This window comes from Branchiostoma lanceolatum, chromosome 3 (assembly GCF_035083965.1).
Source record: "Branchiostoma lanceolatum isolate klBraLanc5 chromosome 3, klBraLanc5.hap2, whole genome shotgun sequence".
In the NCBI taxonomy this organism is placed as follows: Eukaryota; Metazoa; Chordata; class Leptocardii; order Amphioxiformes; family Branchiostomatidae; genus Branchiostoma; species Branchiostoma lanceolatum.
The window spans coordinates 10,310,882-10,333,898 of NC_089724.1; the positions used below are offsets into that span (position 1 = coordinate 10,310,882).

The 23,017-nt window shown below is 40.6% G+C and overlaps 3 protein-coding genes across 6 annotated transcripts in view; all 3 read left to right on the plus strand.

Annotated features, from left to right (window-relative positions):
• LOC136430155 (IgGFc-binding protein-like) overlaps positions 1–8,831 on the plus strand; it is a 79,420-nt gene extending 70,589 nt beyond the window's left edge. For 2 of the 3 annotated variants that reach the window (XM_066420481.1, XM_066420482.1), the window contains exons 78-88: positions 960–1,094; positions 1,862–2,103; positions 2,791–2,952; positions 3,402–3,520; positions 3,914–4,179; positions 4,325–4,521; positions 4,823–5,009; positions 6,176–6,342; positions 6,709–6,827; positions 7,049–7,163; positions 7,597–8,831. In XM_066420481.1, the coding sequence (XP_066276578.1) occupies positions 960–1,094; positions 1,862–2,103; positions 2,791–2,952; positions 3,402–3,520; positions 3,914–4,179; positions 4,325–4,521; positions 4,823–5,009; positions 6,176–6,342; positions 6,709–6,827; positions 7,049–7,163 (1,709 nt within the window). In that variant the 3' untranslated portion in view covers positions 7,597–8,831. Of the gene's footprint in view, positions 1–959; positions 1,095–1,861; positions 2,104–2,790; positions 2,953–3,401; positions 3,521–3,913; positions 4,180–4,324; positions 4,522–4,822; positions 5,010–6,175; positions 6,343–6,708; positions 6,828–7,048; positions 7,197–7,596 lie in introns of all 3 variants that reach the window. The other variant, XM_066420483.1, reaches the window with a different exon arrangement.
• Positions 8,832–10,453: 1,622 nt separating this feature from the next.
• LOC136430160 (cysteine-rich motor neuron 1 protein-like) lies at positions 10,454–18,453 on the plus strand. 2 transcript variants are annotated; one of them, XM_066420493.1, is made up of 10 exons: positions 10,454–10,590; positions 11,495–11,559; positions 12,213–12,324; positions 12,958–13,075; positions 13,784–13,957; positions 14,627–14,806; positions 15,142–15,362; positions 15,941–16,085; positions 16,674–16,834; positions 17,254–18,453. In XM_066420493.1, exons 2-10 carry the CDS (start codon positions 11,510–11,512, stop codon positions 17,503–17,505), a joined length of 1,413 nt encoding a protein of 470 aa, XP_066276590.1. In that variant the 5' UTR covers positions 10,454–10,590; positions 11,495–11,509; the 3' UTR covers positions 17,506–18,453. The 2 variants fall into 2 exon arrangements, with proteins under 2 accessions (XP_066276590.1, XP_066276592.1); XM_066420495.1 differs by lacking the exon at positions 14,627–14,806 and having other exon boundaries at positions 10,456–10,590.
• Positions 18,454–19,145: 692 nt separating this feature from the next.
• On the plus strand, positions 19,146–22,671 carry LOC136430162 (vesicle-associated membrane protein 3-like). The gene is made up of 6 exons (XM_066420498.1): positions 19,146–19,436; positions 20,739–20,802; positions 21,347–21,425; positions 21,577–21,656; positions 21,804–21,864; positions 22,278–22,671. Coding segments are annotated over exons 1-6 (348 nt in total). The 5' UTR covers positions 19,146–19,434; the 3' UTR covers positions 22,340–22,671.
• Positions 22,672–23,017: the final 346 nt, after the last annotated feature.

Consider the following 23,017-nt stretch of genomic DNA (forward strand, 5'->3'; position numbering starts at 1 on the left):
TCATTCAGAAGATTTTATATTTCAAAATAGTTCACTTGAATCTATCGGAGGTTGTTGCTACTTTAGCGGGCCTGAGTTTATGAACGAATGAATTTGCATTCAGTCAACATATCAATCATTATTGCAACAATTATGGCAGCTTGTCAATGAATAAATAAAAGCTCAAATGTGAAATAGAATTTGAAATACCTTTCACGTTGTAAAAAGAAAACTACGAATATTGTACCATAAATAATGCATCTCTTAGAAATCAACAAGTACTTCGTGTGACGTTTCAACATCTGTACTACACAGCAGACATGGGTGCCATAAGCTGTCATGTTACACATGAGTAACATAAGCTGTCATTTTAGACATGAGTAACATAAGCTGTCATTTTAGACATGAGTAACATAAGCTGCTGTCATTTTAGACATGAGTAACATAAGCTGTCATTTAAGACATGAGTAACATAAGCTGCTGTCATTTTAGACATGAGTAACATAAGCTTTCATTTTAGACATGAGTAACATAAGCTGCTGTCATTTTAGACATGAGTAACATAAGCTGTCATTTTAGACATGAGTAACATAAGCTGCTGTCATTTTAGACATGAGTAACATAAGCTGTCATTTTAGACATGAGTAACATAAGCTGTCATTTTAGGCATGGGCAACATAAGCTGTCATTTTAGACATGATAACCATATGCTATCATTTTAGACATGAGTAACATACTACGCTAGTGTGCTGTCATTTTAGACATGAGTAACATACTACGCTTGTATGCTTTCATTTTAGACATGAGTAACATAAACTGTCATTTTAGACATGGGTAACATAAGCTGTCATTTTAGACATGGGTAACATAAGCTGTCATTTTGAAAACATCTAACATGTTGTACTCCTCACGCTTTCGAAATCCCAACACTGGTAACCTGTTATAGGTCTAATACTATTTTCTCATGTTGTACTCTCCAGACCTTGATGTGGATGAATGTGAGAACGGCGTGGCGGTATGTGATGAGAACGCTTTCTGCATCAACACACCGGGGTCCTACAAATGTGTCTGCAATGCTGGATTCACCTGGGACGACACGTTCCAGATATGCCAAAGTAAGCTTAAAGCCTTTCTTCGCGACCTTAACTTTTTGGTGACATCTCAGGGGCGAGTTTAATGATATAGTGTTTTGTACAGTCTGCAAGAATTCTAGGAATTGTGCAGGAATGTGTCCACAGGGATTTTTAGTCCATAGGAATGTTTTTATTTGTTTGACGATCTCTCACCTTTAGAAATCGTTCTGTACATAGCACAACGACACCTGCACAGAATGCCTAGACATCCCTATATTTCCTTTGTTTCGGAGTGGCATAGGAAGCACCATATGTTAATAGATGATAGCTATGAAGTATTCATTGAAGTTACCGCATAGGAATGAGAACAGCATTGGGCATGTTTGAAAAAAATCACAAAAATCACAGTAGCGAGGAAATATAACTATGATCTATGATCATTCAAAAGATGTAACGTTAGCTAATCAACAACACTGTCTCTACATTTTTGTAACTACGTACATATAGTGCTCATCCATGACATGTACGTTCAACATACAATACATTTCTGATAAACAATATATGGAGATGACAGTGCCATAACCGCATCATCCTAATCAACAAGCGAAATTAATTGACCTGAGAATCATTTCGTTAGTATGTGTTAAGTCTAAAGGAGGAGTGCTTGGCATAAGCATTTTTCAGTTTTCTTCTCTCTTCCTTCAGTTTGATCCTTTTTATATACATTTCATTACTTCACTGTTTATGTTTTTGTGCGAATGAATAAACGAACAAACAAGCAAATACATTTGATTTCACTGATTCATTAGAGTTTGGACGTTGCCATGGCAATGGTGATCCTCACTACCATACGTTTGACGGCATGACGACAGACTTCATGGGCAATTGTGAATACACCCTGAGCAAGACCATTGACGACAGTGTCACCCCGTTCAACATCAGAGCCCGACACGGCCGGAGGGGTGGTAACACTGAGGTTACCTTCATCGATACACTGATCGTACAAGTCTACAGCGATGAGATCATTTTCCAACGAAGAGGTGGAGTCTACGTAAGTTACTTGTTTGTTTGTCTATTTGTTTGTTTGTGACTTTATTCAGACTCGAGATTGCTCTATTCAACCACGCACATGGCCGCTTTACACAGAGGACTATTTATTTCAAAGCGTTTAACGTATTTTCAGTCAGTACTACCAACGACGAATGATGTTAATTGTCCCAGTAATGCAATATATTTATAGTATTGTGATTGTCAGAGAAATTCAGGGCCCAATATCATGGCCATTCTAATCTGTACAACTGCACGAACTGAATAGAAAACCTTTTTTTAAATTTTGTATCGCATTTTCATATAAACATAAACAATATTATAAGAACAAAAAATACATGCTCTAAGGAACATAAGTACCACGGATCCCTTCAATGCTGAAATATAATTTATAAGCGGAAAGGAAACTGAATATAAATCATGTATATCGAATCGGTAAACAATGGAAATAAACATATGATATATCATTGGGAATAACAAACGGAAAAGCGTAAATGATATTCAAATTAAACCAAATGACATCTATTTCTTAACATGTAAAGATGTCTTTTTTTCCTTACAGCTATTGCACGTTTTATCATTTCTTGTCTTTTGACAAAGTGAATAAATTGCGTGATTGAGAGGTAACTTCTTTTTTCATTTAATTCAAAGTTAAAGTTTGATAAAAAAAAAAACCATTATTATCATATAGGTGAATGGGCCGCCCGTTAGTCTCCCGACAACACTCAGCTCAGGGGTGGAAATCTTCGAGTCAGGTCTTCATAACGTGATGACGACCCCATTCGGCATGCAAGCTGGATACGACGGAAAGGACAACGCATTCATTGTCCTTCCTGCCCCCTACATGAACAAGGTATTAACCCCTAGAGCAAAGAATCTGCCAATTATGTAGTTTAGGTAAAGTAGAAGACAAAGTACATGTTACTGTAGACTGTCCTTTGTATGATAGCGATGGAATAATTCTTTTTGGTTATGTTAAGTAAATTCCCCCACTTCAGTTACTTGAATGGTAAAGAGAAATTTATATTCCTTAAACCTTCAATAAACCAACTCTAACTAATCATACAGCCTCCTACATTATACAAAATTTCACTAGTCTAGTAGACGTTTTTATGTACATGAATATGTATATGATGTGACCTGTGCTTAGCCCAGTGGGGCATGAATGTACAATAAAGGTCTTCATTCGTTCATTCAATAACCATTTTCTTTGGTATTCAGATTGGTAGCTATCGCTATCGTGCAAGTCATGAACGGAACCCACGGATGCGTAGATTCACTGATTTTGTTCCCCCATTTCAGGTCGCTGGTATATGTGGCAATTTCAACCTCAGGAAGAATGATGACAATATAAAGGCGGACGGTACGCTTGCTACAAGTCACAATGAGCTAGGAGACAGTTTCCTAGTTGGCATTGAGGAGTAAGAGTCGTCTTTATCTATCGATTGTTCTCTTCCTACCTTCTCCCTCTCTCTGTCTCTCCCAATAACAAGCAATATCGCATGGGTAGGAAAGCACTAAGTGCTAACGGTTGAAAGATGGTGTCAATTATTCAAATGACGAGAGAAACTAACCTTCCTTAAGGCGTGTGCCTAAACCTGTGTTCTTCCTTGTCGGTGTAAAGAGTCGCAATCTCCTCCTAACACGGCTTCCACTACACGACTATAGCCTAGTATAGGTACCATTCCTCACTTTCTGTCCACAACTAAATACCCAAATCAACAGCAGCACTTTGACTATTATTGTACACCTGTTGTCCCGATGTTAGATGTTATGTGTTCTTTATTTCCGATTCTCTATCCATCCTGTGTTAGCTGTACAACGTCTGTCGATGACCCCCGCAACGACTGTGACCTCCCCCTCGTGAATCATCTGTGCTCGGTCCTGACGGACACGTCCGGGGCCTTCGCGAGCTGTCACGGGACCGTGGATCCCAAGAGCGCCTTTGACAGCTGTGTGTACGACTTGTGCGCCTACGATGGAGACACTAAGTATCTGTGTAACGCTGCCAAAACCTACGTGGATCAGTGCATGGCTTTTGGAGTAGCGATCTGTAACTGGCGCACTGACTCCTTCTGTGGTAAGTTTGAGACTTATCCGAAAGTTGTTTAAATTGTGTTTGTCTGGTCATTATCACGACTTTGTATATGAAGAATTATGCCATAGAAAATACATGTAGTTGCGGCTACAGAAGACTAACTTATTTCTCGCTTCTCCATTTGCAGAGAAGCAGTGCACACGCAACGCACACTACACGGGCTGCGACGCGGGTTGCCCGGCCACCTGTGCTAACCCCTCTGCTCCAGACCAATGCGGCGTGACCGCGGAGGGCTGCATCTGTGACGACGGTTTCTACTTCAGTGACAACTTGTGCGTTCCACTGAGTGACTGTGGCTGCACGGATGAGGGCGGCTATCACAAAGTGAGTCAGTTTGATTTCTTGTAGCTATTGATTGGACTGTAATGTCCAACACAAAAAGTGGAATTACCCAAATGTTCGACTGTATAACTACAGTCTTTGGCAAGGAATGAGCAATCCACCACTGAGATGATCATGACGTCACGTTAGGAGACCTTCTTGATTTTATTTTAGAGTAGCTGTATTGCATTTCAATGTGTGATACTGTGCTAGAAAACATTAACGTCTTAAGTACAGTACAAGCTTCTACGAGAAACCTGTAAGAACTATTTTGATGAGTCTTTGCTTCCCGCACGTTCCCAAGGTTGGTACGAGGTGGGTTATCGGTGCGTGTTCACAAGGCTGTAGCTGTGACTCGCCAAACTCAGCTCCAAACTGTGAGGACTGGGGCGAATGTGCGGACGTGGGCGGAGTGTGTAGAATCCAGGAAGATGGAATCCCGGGCTGCGAATGCATTCCTCCGTACACCGGTGATGGGGTGACGTGCGACCGTAAGTATCCTGGTTTGTCGTTCATTTCCCCTCCTTCCGTTAGTCCCTTCATCCAACGTCTGATTAAATGTCTTCATAATGATGGTAAGAAAACTCCTAGGTCATCTCCCATCTATTATTACACCGGGATGGGGTGACGTAGTAGAGGAAGAAGTAGAAACTTTCTTGCGCAACAATTGCAACAGGTACAACGAACGGCAAAATGACGATTGAACTATTTCTAATACCTAACAATTCTAGATCATATATAGATAACTAATCTAATCCTGTTTTTTGGGTCATTTTTCCCTTCCCTCCTTCCGACGTCTGATTAAATGTCATTTTAACGATGACAAGAAAACTCCTGTCTTATCTCCCATCTATTATTTCAAATGTGTTTGTCCTGTTTTGGTGAAAATGATGTTAATATCGTCATTTGTAAGCAACAGGCTAGTTGGGCAGCCCTGGCTGTGCGTGCTGAACAGCCAAACCAATAAATAGGAGTGAATACGCCAAAAATAGTTACTCAAGCAACTGGATAAAATCTTAAAACAGTCAGACGTTTCAAACGACATCCGCTGTCTTTCAGTGACTGCGGAAGCCAGTGACTCATGTCTTAATGTCAGAATGTCTCAAAACTTTGATAGTATCCAGTTGCTTGAGTGACTATTTTTGGCGTATCTTATTACCTGGATGTCTAGCCTTCATCAACGCAAAAAAAATAAATCAATATTCCAATGATACAGTGATAAGCACTGCTGATGAAGTGATTAATGCAGATAATGTTGCTTAATGCGTTTCTGTAGATGATCATTTACATGTACATAACTATTTCAATTGATTGGTTAATTCATTCAGCCCACTTATCGAGTATGATTCAATAGTTTAGAGGAAGAGTATCAAAAAGGTAGAATCTCTGTTCATAGACATACATGTAAGCTTGTAAATGTGCTTCGCGATCACTCGAATAGTGCAATATGTTTAATCGGATTATCATCTAACGATGTAGCGTTATATGTTTTATCGTGCCGTTAGCGTTACCTGTGTATTCGATATGTTAGAAGATCAATTGTGGTTTTTTAATTATACATATATATGTATGCCATTCCCATGTAAAAGCCAGTAATGGTGAGACACTCCCATTTTCTGAATTCTAAATTTTGATGAATAAATTGATATTTTCATAGCACCACCATGTGACGAGGACTGGAGGCTGTACAATGGCAACTGCTACACGTTCAACACTCGCCGTTATGACTACGACGGCGCCAAGGCTAAGTGCGCAGAGTCGGGAGCGACCCTATGTACCCCCAAGAGCCAAGCCGACCAAGACTTCTTGATTGACTTAGTCAGGGTGAGTAGATCTTCATCTGAGAACTGTAACAAGATCACCGCCTCACGTCCAAGCATTTTGTAGCGAAAGATTGTGACACTAGAATGCTATCTCAATTTAGACCTTAATTAAGTATGGACTAAATGTGATCCCATATTATTCTTGAAGACTGTCAGTAATGATTAAACATGTTTATGTTTGTGCAAAATCAATCCTACCTTCTTTCGCTCTTAGCTTGTTTATACATCTTCCAGTAAGCATGACTGTCCAAAAACGCCTGCACAATCCAAATCAAACAGCGTTGTTAAAATGATGCACTTCTCAGTCTGCCAGTGTTAATTCTGAGGATTCTGTCTGTGTTGATCACAATACGTATCTTCCCTACAGGACACGGTGGACCAAACAGCGTACATCGGACTGGATGACCTGGTCACCGAGGGTTCGTGGCAATACGTGGACGGGACCCCCTTGGGATCTTATAGTTATTGGACTCCGGATACGAGCAAGTAAGACGGTCTTTCGTAAAGAAATTAGACTGATTCTTTCTTCTTTCTTGTATATAGCTGAGTGTATGTTTACCACGTACTTCGCAGGAATGAAGTTGTAAAAGAAAGTAGACATTTCCTTCGTGAACATTCGAAAGTACTCATACTCCGAAACAGTACCAAAGTCTGTGACAATACCAAATATGCAATATGTATAATGGATATTCATTTTGCGTCTTCAGGTATAACACTGAAAGGAAGGACTGCACCACTCTGCGTAAGGCCCATGACTACCACTGGTTCTCCGACAAGTGTTACCAGACTGCGGCTCCATGCTGCCAGAAACCACAGAATTAGGTGAGCAACTCACGCAAAGACAGAAGTTTCTTGGTAATTCATTTTTATTGATCTCAGCCATTCACTGCATGGTGTAATTGTTAGTAGTAACGGTGAGGCTATTTTAGTATAGAATATGATTAATACAATGTTTAATTTCAGTCTGTGGTCTAATCATCTAGACTAAGTGCAAATTTTGAGAAAGAGACTTCAATTCATGTTTCACTCTAAACCTTTCAATTGGGTAGTGTTTTTTTCCACAATTTCCTGCTTTTACTAGTATTTCTAAAGCCGTTACCACTTGAATTCTAGATATACTTTCCTTGTGTGTAAGACATAACAACGGTGCACAAGCGACGTTACTACATCTGGTAGCAATGTATAAGATGAATACGTATGTGGTTGTCTTTTTACTCATTAACAACACGCTATTCTTCTTTACTTTTGCATTCAGGCCTTGCGCTGTTGAAGAATGAAAGTCAATCGGATGAAAACAACATCAATGAAGACTAAGACTATGATAATGACGATAGTCCCTTTGATAAGGGCAGAACTAATTAGGTAAAAGAAATTTTATGTGTTTGGCGATGTAAGAATTTTCAAAATTTGGTAACATAAATTCATCAGAGCAAACATTTTCTTAATTTTACCTGTTGGAAATGCTTACATTTCGTCCAAATGTCTTATACATACAACATTGAATATAAAAAACTCCCAATCTATTTTGCAAAATGAAAATTATCAGAATTCATTTTATCGGTCATATTATTGGCACTTTTTCCTAACAATTCGTGACTTTCATATTACAGAAATTAAATAAAAATAATAAAAGGAATCAGCTGGTAGTTTATTACTTCAGTAGCTCTAACAACTTTTTAATGGTGAGATATAACAGCATTTAGCATATCATATCATCAATATTTTCTTTCGGTATATTCCCTTTATTATGTCATTTAAGGGCTGAAAGTCCCAATCAGTGATAACATACGCTACACACCCTTAATATCAAGTTAATGAAGTAGTTTTGCCTGTACTGGTGACAACTGTATTTTAGTGTACTACCTGTGCGTTAATAGTGTGAAGCATATTAGTTGTCACTCCCTATGAATGGCTTTCAACTTGTGATAAAGATGATAGTTTATCCGCAATACAGTGAAAATATTAGATGGCAAAACGAGTTCACTAGTTGTGCGTATAGTAATACATCTTTCATCACCATACTATACGTACTAGTTGTACGTATAGTATGGTGATGAAAGATGTATTACATAATGTCCCAGAGGTGTATTTAATGAATATCTAAATAGAATTCTTCCTCCTACATGTATGCAAATATTAGATCATCCGTACTAATAACATTAACATAATATGTACTACTAGTTTCATATCGTGTTTATTCCTAGCTTTCTGATATAGCGCTTGATTATAACAACATGAGACATTGACATACAGCTGGTTGGACACATGTATATTAGATCATTTGAAACGAACATATTGACAATTACAAGTAACATACTGACGAAACCAAATACATTAACGACGCACAGATGTAGAACAATGACGATAACTGTTCATAGTTGGCTCTCTTACGGTGCATTAACGACAATTAGGATCAAGCTTTAGTAGCCTGGACTTCACCGCCTTCACCCCCTTTAATACTTTGGAAATAAACGCTGGTGCAACGTACAATTTGTTTGTTGAAGTTTGTTCTTGTATTGCGTTTTTTATGTCGTAAGTGCGTTGAATGCATGTGTGTGCATAATAGTACCCGTTTGCTTCAGCTTCATTATATCACGTGTAACGATTTAGAGAAGGGAACAATTGACATGGCACAAGACTTGAAACAAGCCTTTCCTAATGATAACCATCACAATCCCAGTCATAAATAGTATCAGCAATACTATATAGCCCTCAACCATCTACATTTCAGAAGAAAAATAGGAACAAAACATGTATTGCCAAGGTTGTACACACAATATATGAAAGTGCATTTGCAAACAGAATCATCAAAATACATTTATCCCATTAATCGTTTACATGCCGAGCTAACGTCCAGGGTATGATGACGAAAGCCGCAGGTTTATATCTTAAGACTTTTAAAATGCGTTTGTATGTACGTCTTCGGCATGCTGATACAAAACTCTGCCAGCCTCCTCTTCAACACACACACAATACATCATAATGAATGTATCTCATGATACAATTCATAATACAATACAATACACAATAGTAAAGAAACACTATGGGTGTATAAATTTGTCGACAATATAACTCAGCCCAATCATTGTGTTTAAAGGTTTAACCTTTTCCAAAATGGTGTCAGTAAAACGTATACTAAGGCCTAGGGCCAGAAATACGTGTCATGCGATATGAATGAACCTGAGTTTCATTTGTAAAGGTTTCAAATCGACGGTGGCTTTGGATACTGGTTTGCCCTTTGGATATACTGCCTCGCCACCGATAGATCTGCTTGGAGATTACGTCGCCCGTGGGTAACAAATCTAACATCAACCTGTTGGTCCCTCAATATTGGCCACTGTCTCGTTGCAAACTCGACCTCTAGGTCACTCAACAAGTATAAAAGAACGATAATGTGACATCATCTGCGACATGTCAGGGCGTGCCAGATAAAGGGTGGCAAAGATTCCTCTTAAGAATATTAAGGCGGTTGGTAAGCTCTTGAAATTCGTTGGGGTATAATTAATGTTACTATCAATGCGAAGATTCCAGACAGAGGGATGGGCGTCGGTACCACGTGTTCAAGCGGCGCTTCTAAAGCTCCTATCTCACTGGACCGGCGGCACGTTGGCGACCTCGCTGCGACCGAGCGATGTGACAGCGCGCTCAAAGATTTTCCGCGATTAAAAACGAATCTTTTTACGCTTCGTGTGCTTTGTTTTCTTTTTAGTAATACTTGTACGTGTTGCATGATAGTCCCAAGGGTAGCAAAAATTGAACTTGAGATATTGAAATTGAGATAGTGGCTAAGGGATGCCACGTAACAACATGCAACAACAGTGCATGACTTAAAACGCCAGTTGTTATGATACATACTTGCGACTACCTAATATGTTTTAGAAGTCCTGAATGTTACTGTAGATGTGCTCGGAGACTTCTTTACTGGTCTGAGATTCGGTAAACATCAGAGCAGAGTATCGATGATAAGATAACGTAGCTATACATCGTTAAGCAAACATAATCTTGTAAACATGACCTTAAAAGACCTTATGGTAGGCGTTAGTTAGCAACTGCTGACGAGAAACAATTAGTACATATTAGTGCCCGAGCGGTCCGACCGCTTTGTGACGCACGTAAAGGTTGCCACGTCATTCTGACAGGAGACAGAGAAGAAGACAGGTCACCAGTTTATACAGCTAAACGCCTGATACGACTTCGAAGCCATATAGAATACCGGTATACCGCGGCCGGCTCTCTGCTCCGGAATCTGGTAAGTTTTACGCCCATAGATAGGAACATAGTACGGAATTAATATGCATCGCCTTTGCTCTAATCGAAAGGAACATTCCATGAAGTAAATGGCGATAATGACACGAAGCCATGCATATAGCCTTAGTGGGGTTACTGAAATTGATTACAATGTGGAAAAGTCTAGTTCTATATAGATTAGATTTTGCGGGTAATCATAGCAAATATTCTACGACAATGTAATTCCGAAATGTTGTGAAAGAAAGACACACAGTTAAAAACCACAGAAAAGTATTGTTTGAGGTCATATTTCATAGTCGCTAAACAGTATGCTCAGGTGAAAATGATTATAAAGCTTCGTTTAGGAACATCCCTCGGATCGGATGTTAAATGGAGGCCCCGTGTTTGAGGAGAGCCACACCTCGAGTACGTTAAAGAGCCCACCACGCTTATCGAAAAGAGTAGGGGTCCTTAAGCTTCCCGGTGTGAGTGGATCAAATACATCTGCCCGGATATGCAGCTTGTACTCTTTAGTACAAACCTGGTGTGTTACACCTTGAGGCGGTTTTCCGGGTATGAAACTATAAAAAACAAACAAGTACATTATGTCAACAGTTGACGCCTACAGTAGGCCAAGTCACACCTTTATGCGGCTTAGCTATACTTTTTTCTAACATCACTTGTGTTACGTTGCTATCAGACATTGTCTCCACTAGCAATACAAAGTTTATTTTCCTCAGTACGTTACTATACGTTTGGACGTAACGTTACATTACAGGACCATTTTTACGTGAGTCAGTCGACTATATCATAGTGACTATGTTGTTACTTTGGCTTATCTGATTTTGATGGCTCCAATAGACTGTAAACTTATAGGTAATTCACCATAATAATTATTTCAAAATTGTTGTATATCTTCATTACAGTGCTGTACATGAACCATGGGGAAGATTCTAGCCATATTTGCTGTCCTGTTGGGGACGATAAACGGGTGAGTCAACAGAATTCTAACAACTCATTCTTAGATTCAATTTACTAAGTTTTATGAGAGCATCTTAGATTTGTTTTTCACTGATTCAGTACGGATAGATTTAGACAGAACACCCTTTCTGTGCCTCACAAGCTTGTAAATGTTGTGCGCGGAACCCCCCGAGCGACACGTTTGCGACACAATAGGTTATAATGATATCGCATACCGATCTTTTCTATCATGTTTTCATGCATTGGAGAATTTGCAGGCCAATTACCTCGACCCGTCTATCTTTCTCAGCGTCATTTTCAAGACCTTTACACAAAGACACGTACACAGACACACACACACAAACACACACACACACACACACACACACACACACACACACACACACACACACACACACACACACAGTCACATTACAGAAACACAAACACAGGGAGAGAGGGACAGAGAGAGAAACACACACACACGCATGCACACAAATACAAACGTACGCAAACACACACACAACCATAGAAGCACACGTTCACACACACACGCACACACACACACACACACGCACACCCACACACACCCACACACTATACAACTAATGCTCACCTCAGCACACAGAGTTTAAGGAAATTCTTTGACACTACTGACACATGGTGTATCTTACAACACTTCAGGCTAGCAGCTCTGTCGTGTTTGGAGTGCGGCACGTACACCTGTACGCCATTGCCTCTCTGCCGCGGTGACGTCACCAAGGATGTGTGTAACTGTTGTGACGTGTGCGCTAAAGTAAGTTTGAGTATCTAGTGGCTTGTATGGCAATTGTCTTAGCACTTGACATCAGTCTAATTTCAATTCAAGTTGTGCATGGAGTGTTACTTCTCTACTGCCGGCGTGTACTTCATAAGGGGGATATTTTCATTGATTTTCATAACGCGTTTGAAGTAAGTGCAAATGTGAATAGCCGTGTATCGTGTTCCACTTAACGCGTCCATACCATGATGTCTAATCAAAATTATGAGTTCCATCACCAACACCAATGTCCTTCAGAATTCTTTTTTTTCTTCAACCGATGACGAAAACCTGGTTTATGCTTCGGTCCCAATTGGAAAAAGGGGCCCCGCTGGGTAGTTCACGGACTGTTTTGGGCACTTTCGGGCGTGACCCCTACGTGGTCCCGTCGGACACCCTTCTGTTTCCGGGATCCCGAATCAATTTAACTAAGACTTGAATTGAACGCGGGAGCCGGTAACAGATGGACGCCGTGAGCTAATCGTGCGAATATCCATCCACCGGGACAAATTTATGGCTTCGGGGCCCGGCCGGGACTACACCCCCGACGGGCACCGGCCGGGATTACACCCGACGAGCACCGGCCGGCGCAATTGGGACCGAAGCATAAGTGATGATGTTGTTTCGCAGATTGCAGGCGAGGGTTGTGGAGGTCCCTGGGGCATCGCTGGTACCTGCTCCCGCGGACTGACTTGTGTAAAGGACCCAAATGACCCTTTGGAGGACTTCCAGTCCAGCGGAACGTGTGGTGTGTAGATCTTACAATTGGTTACTTCAGTACTCCACGTTATCTATTTCGGCTGCATCGAATTACAAACAAGTGCTCGGAGACCTCATGCCTCCATGAAATATTTTAATTATGCACTGACACAAACAAAACAGTGCCTGCATTTTTATGAAGGTAATGACTAAACCTTAACTAGTCTTAATCGAGGCGAGGTACTGTAAATGCATTTAAGTTCGCGTGGGTTTTGTTTCGCGCTAAGGGGAAAATGGAGTGTTCGCAGTAGTTTTAAATTCGCGGCAGTGCCATAGTAACATACTGCTACAGTATTGGACAAAAATATTAATTCGCGGTGGCTTTAAGTTCGCGGTGAAAAGTCGCCCCGAAAACATAAAACCACCGCGAACATTTCTGCACTTACAGTATAAAGATAATCTTTACTGCTGATTGATCATTTGCTTGGACGTTCACCGTTCATCATCATTGATTTGAATTACAGATATTATATATATATATATGTCTGTATGTCTGTATGTCTGTATGTATGTCTGTATGTCTGTATGTCTGTATGTATGTATGTATGTATGTATGTCTGTCCGTATGTCCGTATGTCTGTATGTCTGTATGTATATCTGTATGTCTGTATGTATATCTGTATGTATGTATGTATGCATGTATATATGTATGTATGTATGTATCTATGTATGTATTATTAATTGATCTTTTCCGTAGAATGTCCTGCACACAGCAGTTGGAACCAGTGCGGCTCGGCGTGCCCGACAACGTGTGACAATCTCGGTACGAACGTGATCTGCCCGGAAGTCTGCGTCCCCAGCTGCACATGTGATGACGGGTACGTGCTGAAGGACGGGAACTGCATCCTGGAGGATCAGTGCGGGGGGACAGGTGTGTGTGTGTGTGATCGCCTTCTGGTCTATATAGGCGCACGGTGTAGCTGATAATCACTCTTCCGACCGTTCAAACTCAATGCACATAGTTGTTTTGTACATCTAAACTTTCAATATGTCAAGGTCGCATTGTCTCATGTATTCTGCCGTACTATTTTGTACTTGAAGGAACAGGCATGACACTAAGTGAAATAACAAGAACAAAAAACTGAGAAGGGTCCTGGTTGCCAGATTTTCTGTGGTGCCCCAACGGTCAAATAGTTGGACTAGGGGATGAGATGATATGAGAGACACCTACACGGGTCCTACATGTAGTCTAGACTCTACCAGTCTCCACAGGTTGCTGGGAATTGTTTGACCTTATCTCCATAGCCGACTCTCTTCATACAGTTGACTCTATTTGGCCAATTTCTACTATTTTCCTAGCGACCCGTGGAGACTGGTAGAGTCTACATGTAGTCCAAGATATGCATAAAGTCGCTCGAAAATACTGCCACAAACTGTCACGTACGAGAAAGATAATACCATTGATCAAACTGACTAATAGATACAAATACAGACATATGGTAGCAACCTACATCAGTTACCCCAAAGTGATACTCAATCAATCAATTTGAGTTTCACTGGACTTTAGGCACTGGTCATCATTAACCGATTTCATCCCTAGAATGCCCGGCACACAGTAGTTGGGACCCGTGTGGCCTGGCGTGCCCGACAACGTGTGACAATCTTGGTACGAACATACTCTGTCCGAGGATCTGCATCGCCGGCTGCGCATGTGATGACGGGTACGTGCTGAACAACGGGAGCTGCATTCCGGAGGACCAGTGTAGGGGGCCGGGGACAGGTCTGTGCGATCTAGTCTCTACCAGACTAAACTACGCTGGATTTAGGGAGAAGTTTTGCCAGGGGAGTTTGGCCACCATAGGTTTTTCGAGCTCCGGCCGCCGAGGGAAATGTTATCCTTCCCGTGGACTTACTCTCCTGGCTAATTGTATATCATTTACCCTATTTAGGCCGAATTCTGCTATCCATAACAACGTAGGGATGCCACTGGTGGATGCTATGTTGGCAGACATATGGTGGATACCCAACATCAACAACCCCTTACATTGAGTGTAGCGTCATGTAATCCAATTGATTGATCAACCAATGACAAATCGTTTGTTCCCTACTGAACAGGACCTACAAGACGACCACCTTGTCGACCCCACAGCGAGTGGAACGAGTGCGGTTCAGCCTGTCCCGCCACCTGCGCCGACCCGAACCCCGAGCAGCCGTGCTTGGCCGTGTGCGCTCCACGGTGCGTGTGTGTGGAGGGGTACGTGATGGACAACGGCAACTGCATCCCGGTGGACCGATGCGGCAGCGATGGTTGCGACTATGAAGGCAACCAATATAATGTAAGTCACGTATAAGTTCAACTGGATTTTAAGATTTACTCATCATAAACTCAACTCTCCATGCAAACTCTGGACGCTAACTTAAGACGAGGATCTTATAAGCAATATACTACCTCTTATCCGAACACTATGATATGATATGATATGATTTGATATGTAAAGTATACAACTCATCTAATGCGGGATTACGTCTAGTTACCGCATACAAGACTTGCTAGAAATTATCAAAACTAACGAGTGATATTGATGATAATGTCATATTGTTGTGACAAAAGAATCTTCAGACCCAGTTAACCATGATACCCATTCCACTCTGGAATACTAAAATCTATTACTTCCCAATTTCTTTCTCTTCTTGGCTATCTCGTGAACTTACTTTCTCACAGCAACTGTCTTCAGATCCTCTGTCTATAGTTGGACAGTAATGATTTTGACAGAGAAACATTTACTTTTACCAACAGCTTGGGGCACATGTACAGCGTCAACATTTACTGTTCAAGTTGTATCCCCTTAGTGCACACCTTTAAGTCTTACATGTTATATGCACTATGTAACATCTCGAAATTTACATTGCGTAGGATGGAGATGAGTGGGCGGTGCGAGAGTCTCCAGGACTAGGCTGCCAGTGTGAGGGCACAGAGGTGGTTTGCTATGTTGTTGACTGTGCACCCGGCTACCAACACGTCATCGGGAGGGACGGGCTCTGGACATGCGAGCGAAAAAGTATGATATGCACATTTGTGAATACTAGTCATCCAGATCCAGGAAATAATAAATAGAATTAAATCTTCACCACTGGATTACCAAATTTAATAATTATTTTCATGCATGAATTGGATTACATGACGCTACACTAAAATGTAAGGGGTTGCTGGTCACTGACGAAAAGTGTTAGCTGGACACCTGAAACGCGGAAAATAAAATGCGGCAATCCAGTGGTAAAGATTCAATTCTATTCTTCACTTATGTTATATACAGTCTTGAAAAATATATCATTCAGTAAACATTTCGTAGTTCATGCAGGAATCTAGCAGTTAATTCCAGGATACCAATGTGTAGGAATGAATTTTGACACACGAATGATAATGAAAAATGCTAACGTTGATTATCTGATTGTATGACGTTATGTTGTTGAATGCTCGTGTATAAAGGTCAAGGACAAAACGCATATTTGGCGGGAGCGTCTGAATTGATATTCACTTCACTTTTCATCGTCCTTAACTCATTGGAAAGACCTTATAAATGGTTAATTTTTGGTAACTCATTAGTAATTACAAATTGCTTATCATCCTTTATCATTTCGCTTAACAGACGAGTGCCCTTTGGGATATTTACGCCCAAGGAGAAGCGTTAGGAGGTGCTACAAGCTAGTGACGACTGGGGCCAGTTACCAGAACGCAGAACAGCAGTGTTTCCAGGACGGCGCTCGACTGGTCACCCTCAAGGCGAAGCAGATTAACAAGTGGCTTAAGGCAAGGACCGTTCGTGTTGTTCATGAGATTGGAAAAGCGACTACTTTCGTTTGTTTGCTTCTTTGTTTCACATCGTTCTATGCGGGCATTCTGTTGCTGTTTAAACCGCGTCATCATCGCTGGATCTCAGGAGCATCTGTAGCATCACCGGGTATGCACCATTGATACAGAATACAGAGCATGAAAGTGCTCGTCTAAGTCCCGGTTACACAATATATAGCCGACCATGGCCTGCCGACCTTCCCCCAACCATGGTTGGGAGTGGGTTGCGAGCAAGGTCGGCTGTGGTCGGCTGGTGGTCGGCGCGGTTGGCTGGTGGTCGGCTGATAGTTAGGACCTTGTTGTCGCTAAAAGATAGGCGTAGCCTAAAACTGGTGTACAAAATATTGTGCAATCGGGCTCTAATTAACTTTCCACAGAACAAAGCTCGGCGTGCTGGCTCGGACATGTGGATCGGACTGAGTGACAAGGTGACCGAAAAGAAGCTGATCTGGAGTGACGGCGACCCGTACAAGAAGAGCAAGCGCAACAACTTCTGGGCCAAGGGCGCAATTCGACAGAACACGGTTGATAAGGACTGCGTCTACATGAGCAGGAGGGATGGATACCGCCTGCGATTTGGCAACTGTGCTGATGAGCGTCTGTTTATCTGTGAGTTTGTGCTGGGTTGAGAGTGCAATGTTCAGTGCTCCTTGATGGTCTTCAGCACTTGTGATTGCGTAATCCACATTTAGGCTCAGCTGTACATGTATTTGTAAAATCGTTCTCTGTACTTGCTTCCCTATAGCAATGTATAATAAGTATTTTGTTTTGTTGTGACCTGTACTTGGCCAACTATGGCAGAAATGTGCAATAAAGGTCTTCACTATTCTAATAAGTCATAGGATTACAATGTACAATATAATATCTATCCACCATCATCTTAATGCATATGCTATACATGTAACTATAGGTACGTCAAACTACTGTAGCTTTCTTGTGAATCTTTTCATGTCAAGTTTGCTTTAAGTCAGACTTTACAACATTCATTGGGTTTAAAGGGTACAGATATTCGGAACTTTTAGATTTCTATTGTGGTATTGATATTTTTCTTTCTGTGTTACAATACATTAACACGTAAATTACATGTATACGGTCCAAGACACGTAAAAGCAGTTATTGGGCATCCTATAAGCTTGTGTTGAAATGTACAGTGTGCAGTGCGTAAATTAAATCAGGACTAGACTCTCTCAATTCCAGCAGCTGCAGGTTTGTCATATAAACATATAGAATGAGATGCTCCTATATTATGCATATTATGCCTTTGCTGCTATCTATCTATATATTGTATTGTGTGGTTAAGTCTTGTCCCCGGGGAAATTTAAAAGCATATACTACTATTTGAACTGTCTGTTCTGTGCTTTAACGATATCGTCTTTTTGCGCGTATCTGATAAGAAAAGAAAAAGAAGCTTTATGTCTTTTAATCTTGATATAATCACCGGGAGTGTCAGACTTGTAATTTTCCAATTTTGGAAGTTACGAAAAATGATATACGGTTGCCTTCTATTCCATAAAAGATAATGCGTACTCAGTTGGGTATCATATTCGTTGAATCAATAAATACGTGCTGCAATTGAATCTTTCATGTTCACTGGTATCTTTATTCGGGGACCTGTGTACCGTTTTGAAATCTTATGTATGATACATCGAGCAAAATACATACATGGACAGGATAAAGTGGCGACAAACTCGTTGAATAACTTACATACGCGCCGCCACTTGTACAGCACGAACAATCAAATTACAAGACAATCAGACAAACGAACACGTTACAAATGAAATGAATGAATGAATGAAATGAATTAACAAATAAATGAATAAAATAAATACATGGCTATTAGGTGTAATTCCAAGATCCCCACACAATGAAAAGACAGAAACCAAGAAAAAAATGTTATGGAGGGCCCGGCCATTTACTAGTTATCACTTATCATACAGTACAAGATAACTACTACTAATCATTCATCAGAGACCAATATATATAAATGTGATTACACAGTTCACTAAGTTCTTTAAAAACCCTCCCTTGAAATGCATTGCCATTGACAGGTATCTGTGATTTGAATTCCTCTGTCTTTCTGTAACTATAACAGGTATATGTTTAAGTTTAACCACAGCAATTGTGACACATTGTCCAGTAAATAGCCGAGATATCATTCAGTGTTGTATAATAATCAGGCCGTCTGTACTATGATGTATTTGCACTGTCCGACCTTTGTTATTGACTGTGTCTCTACGATAAGCCTTTCACGGGTCAACGTCCTCTGCTACGTCTGCCACAAAACATATGTTCTAAACTCATGACGTCACCGAACAATTAATCCGGTATCTTAACGCAGGTATAATATACGGTTACTGATTAATCGGACGAAAACCAGAACCCGTAGTTTCTAGCGATCTGATACCTTGTCAAGCAGGTTGGGTGGGCTATTTCCAGCACGGAAGTGAACATCTTGGGGTCGGAATCACGTGAGGAACAGGTCAACATTCCAAAAAACAGAGTCAAAACATTTTTCTCAGGGCGTCGACGGAAATCAGGGAGTCATAAGACAACAAGATATGTAAGTCCGCCACTACTGATCTAATTTCATGGATTATGACTAAGGCAATGTAAACTTTAAGAATTGTTTTACAATACTGTAGGGGAACATGGCCTAGTTTGGAACAAACAATGATTAATTGTTAACCCCTTTGTAACTTTGAATTCATCGTATACTTATACGTTGTTGTTTTGTAATATAGCGAGAACACAAGTCCCGGTGGAACATTTCAAGTCAGTATTTTGGTATAGAAGTCGGCAACTGGCCTACGACAAACTGTTTGGCTTAATTATAAGTACTAGGCTGGTTAAGTCAGAAGGCAACGAGGTCAGTTGAAACAGGTTTTAAAGATCGATATGGTAGGCAACTATAGTTCAGTTCTAGATCTGCAAGATCTAAAGATCTAGCTATGTAGTATATGCCTATATACCTTCCTTTGTAAGACGTGTGCCACGCACATTTCTATCCAGTTCGTTTTCTGTACAGGTATCAGAAGGCTAACAAGGAAATGACCACACACTTTGTGTTTATCTGAAACTACGTTGTTGGAATACCTTAACGTTCAGGTGACACGCGTATCGTACATGTATACAGTAACCCCAGTGCCTGCACACGGATAAGTTACCAATATTGTGTGTGCACCAGTGGAACCATTGCTTTGTGTCGGGATTACGTGTACAGTAACACGGCAGAAACATTTCCCACCAGTCGGGCTGAAGCACTTTGTACAAAACAAACAGAATCTCCTGTATACATGTATATGTAGTTCCTGACGGTAAGGAGCCGGGAGTTTGCTTATTACAAACTCCAACGATCAACTGCAAAAGTAGTAGCTGTGATGGGGCTCTGAAACTAAAAGCGCCCCCCAACCTGTTAATGATAAATACTTAACCAACGTTGTTCAACGGGTCGGTATTAGAGGGCATTAACACCAATAACGGACACCAACAGGGACTTGAATAAACAATGTGGCGTCAGGGCTGTTTACTTGCGATGCTGGCAAGACCTACGCACCAATTACAGTATATGGAACAAATATTGATTCAAACACATAAGTAACGTTGCCAACGTATGTTACCTTTGTATGTGCAAGATATCATAAACCGATGTTAGTGGAAATCGTTCAAATTGTTCACAGTGACGGGGAGGCTTGAATACTTTAATATTCTTTTTAGAATGTTCACCAAAAGATGTCCATGATACGTTCATATAATATCACTAATACTTAGGTACGGATGTTGACGTTTGAAATTGATGTTTTAGTGCATTAACTAGGATTTATGGAGACACAACGTTAACATTTATTCCTTTTCATAATTTCAGGGCGTCCAGCGGCGAGCGAGCTTCCAACAGAAAGATGGACAAGTTGCAGTCTGAAGTGGACGAGGTCAGGTCCAGCTTCTCTTCTTCAGGCGAATTCTTAGTATCTGGCATTTTCACGACTTGTACACTTACAACATTTCACTATATGCATTGTTGACGCTATCATACAGCCACTTATTCCATAGCATTTATGTAATTTACTCCAAAGAAAGGAAGGTGATTAACACAAAGTGATTACTATTATTAGTGGAATAGCTTCTCTAATTTCTCTAAATCTAGTGCATAGTGTCCACCCCCATTTTGATTCACAATACAGACATCTGTGTAACATCACTTGAGACACCTGCTATACATTATGTTAATCTCGCTTGCAAGACGTAGGGGAGATCGCCTGTTGAAGTAACGCCATGCTCAGTCTTTGGGAGATGCCGAGAGTCGATATGCTGAATCGGTAAAGAGGATTATCATAACCTATCAATGTTGAGACTTTGTTTCGTTCTTCAACGCAAATCTAGTCCCATTCTGTGAACGTGATTGAAGCGAAAAGCCAATGAATAATAACGTACACTTTAAATTACAAATAACCCCGTTCTTTAATTTGTTTCTAGGTCACAAACTTACTGAAGGATAACGTTGACAAAGTTTTACAGAGGGGGGACAGGCTGGAGCGATTGGAGGAGAGGTCCGGTAGGTGTCGCTTCAACCGACTTTCAATATGATTCAATATAGTCAGCACTCAGCAACATGACTCTTTTCTGATGTATTTTTCACACTTTGAACAAGTACAAAATGTTGATAATCACAGGCCTGAAGACCGTTTTCTTCCTTAACGTTACAGAGGACTTGAATGCGGAGGCAAACAGATTCAGAGTAGTGTCGACAAAACTGAAAAAGAAATACTGTTGGCAGAATTGCAAGGTTAGTTCATAACAATGTGTTAAATAGGACGAATAGGTAACAAAAATGCATTTACTTTTTCTAATCTTTTTTTTACGATACCCATACTTTCTCATTTTCCAATTAAGACTTTTAAAACCACGTTTACCTTATGTCGTTTTCTCTTAGATGACGTTGATACTGACCGGGGTAATACTGTTGTTACTTGCCGTTATCGCTGGGATTATAGGTGAGCTTTAACGCCTTCATAAAATATGAAAAGAATAATGATAGTTATTGCGGAAGTTAAGGGGAAAACGCACTTTAGTTTTTCTTTGCGATGTTGTCCAAAGGCTGAATTCAGTACAGAGTCAGTAGACGTAAAATTATGACATGCGCTATCAAAAATATTATTTCAGATACAAAACCAGTCCTGGTGCAGCAGAAACATTCCTCCTTACGTCTAGTACACAGCGTCATGGCTATATTTCGTCGTGACGTTACTCATTGTATGATAGTTAGGAAACTATGCCTATAATTGCTAGAGAAACATATTTAGTAATTGGCCTTTGGCTCACAAAACAATTATTGAACGTGTGTAAGGCTTTTTATGAAACTCTAGGTGAATTATTCTTTAATTTTTTGTTCTTGATATTTTTCCAGTTGGAGTGGTGAAGCCATGGGAAAGCGGCGGTTCGCACAACGGCACTGCAAAACAAGACTAGGATTATGTGACTCCTTGATATCGTTAAATCACAGAGATAATACAATAGATTTGTAATATAGATAGGGCAAAACTGGCTTTGGAAATAAAATGAAAGAATGTTATGGAGATTAGAGTAAGAACTGTAGCTCGGTGATCACAGAATATGATTGCTTAAAATATAGCAAAATTGCAGTTTCATATTTTTGTCATTATCATGTTAAAAGCTGCTTATTTTCATTATTGAAAGTTGAGTTATAACTAATTTGTATTCTTTGAAGCACCACGGAAGAAAGAGTCTTAAAGGCAAAACCAGAACATATCACAGGACTAATGTCAAGCGAATTGTGTGTTCGTCCACACTGCTTGAACAGACAGATTTCCGCGTTGAAAACCTGTGTATACCTGCTAGGAAATTCCTAATTTCCACGGGTTTCAATGAGTCCCACAGTGAAAATGCGATGTGTCCCTTTTGGGGAACCTATGCACATCTGTGTAAACGGACCATTTGCGTGTACACTTTGTGTCCTTCGATGAAAACCTGTGCGCACAAGTGTGTAAACGTGTGGACATGTGTGGAAATTACATGTGTCGGCCTTTGTGTGCCAACGAGTGGTGCATAATTTAGCAGCAATTATCGCGTAATTATCACCTAATTATCTCCCCAGTTGGTCTAACCACGCGGCCCGTCCAGACACAT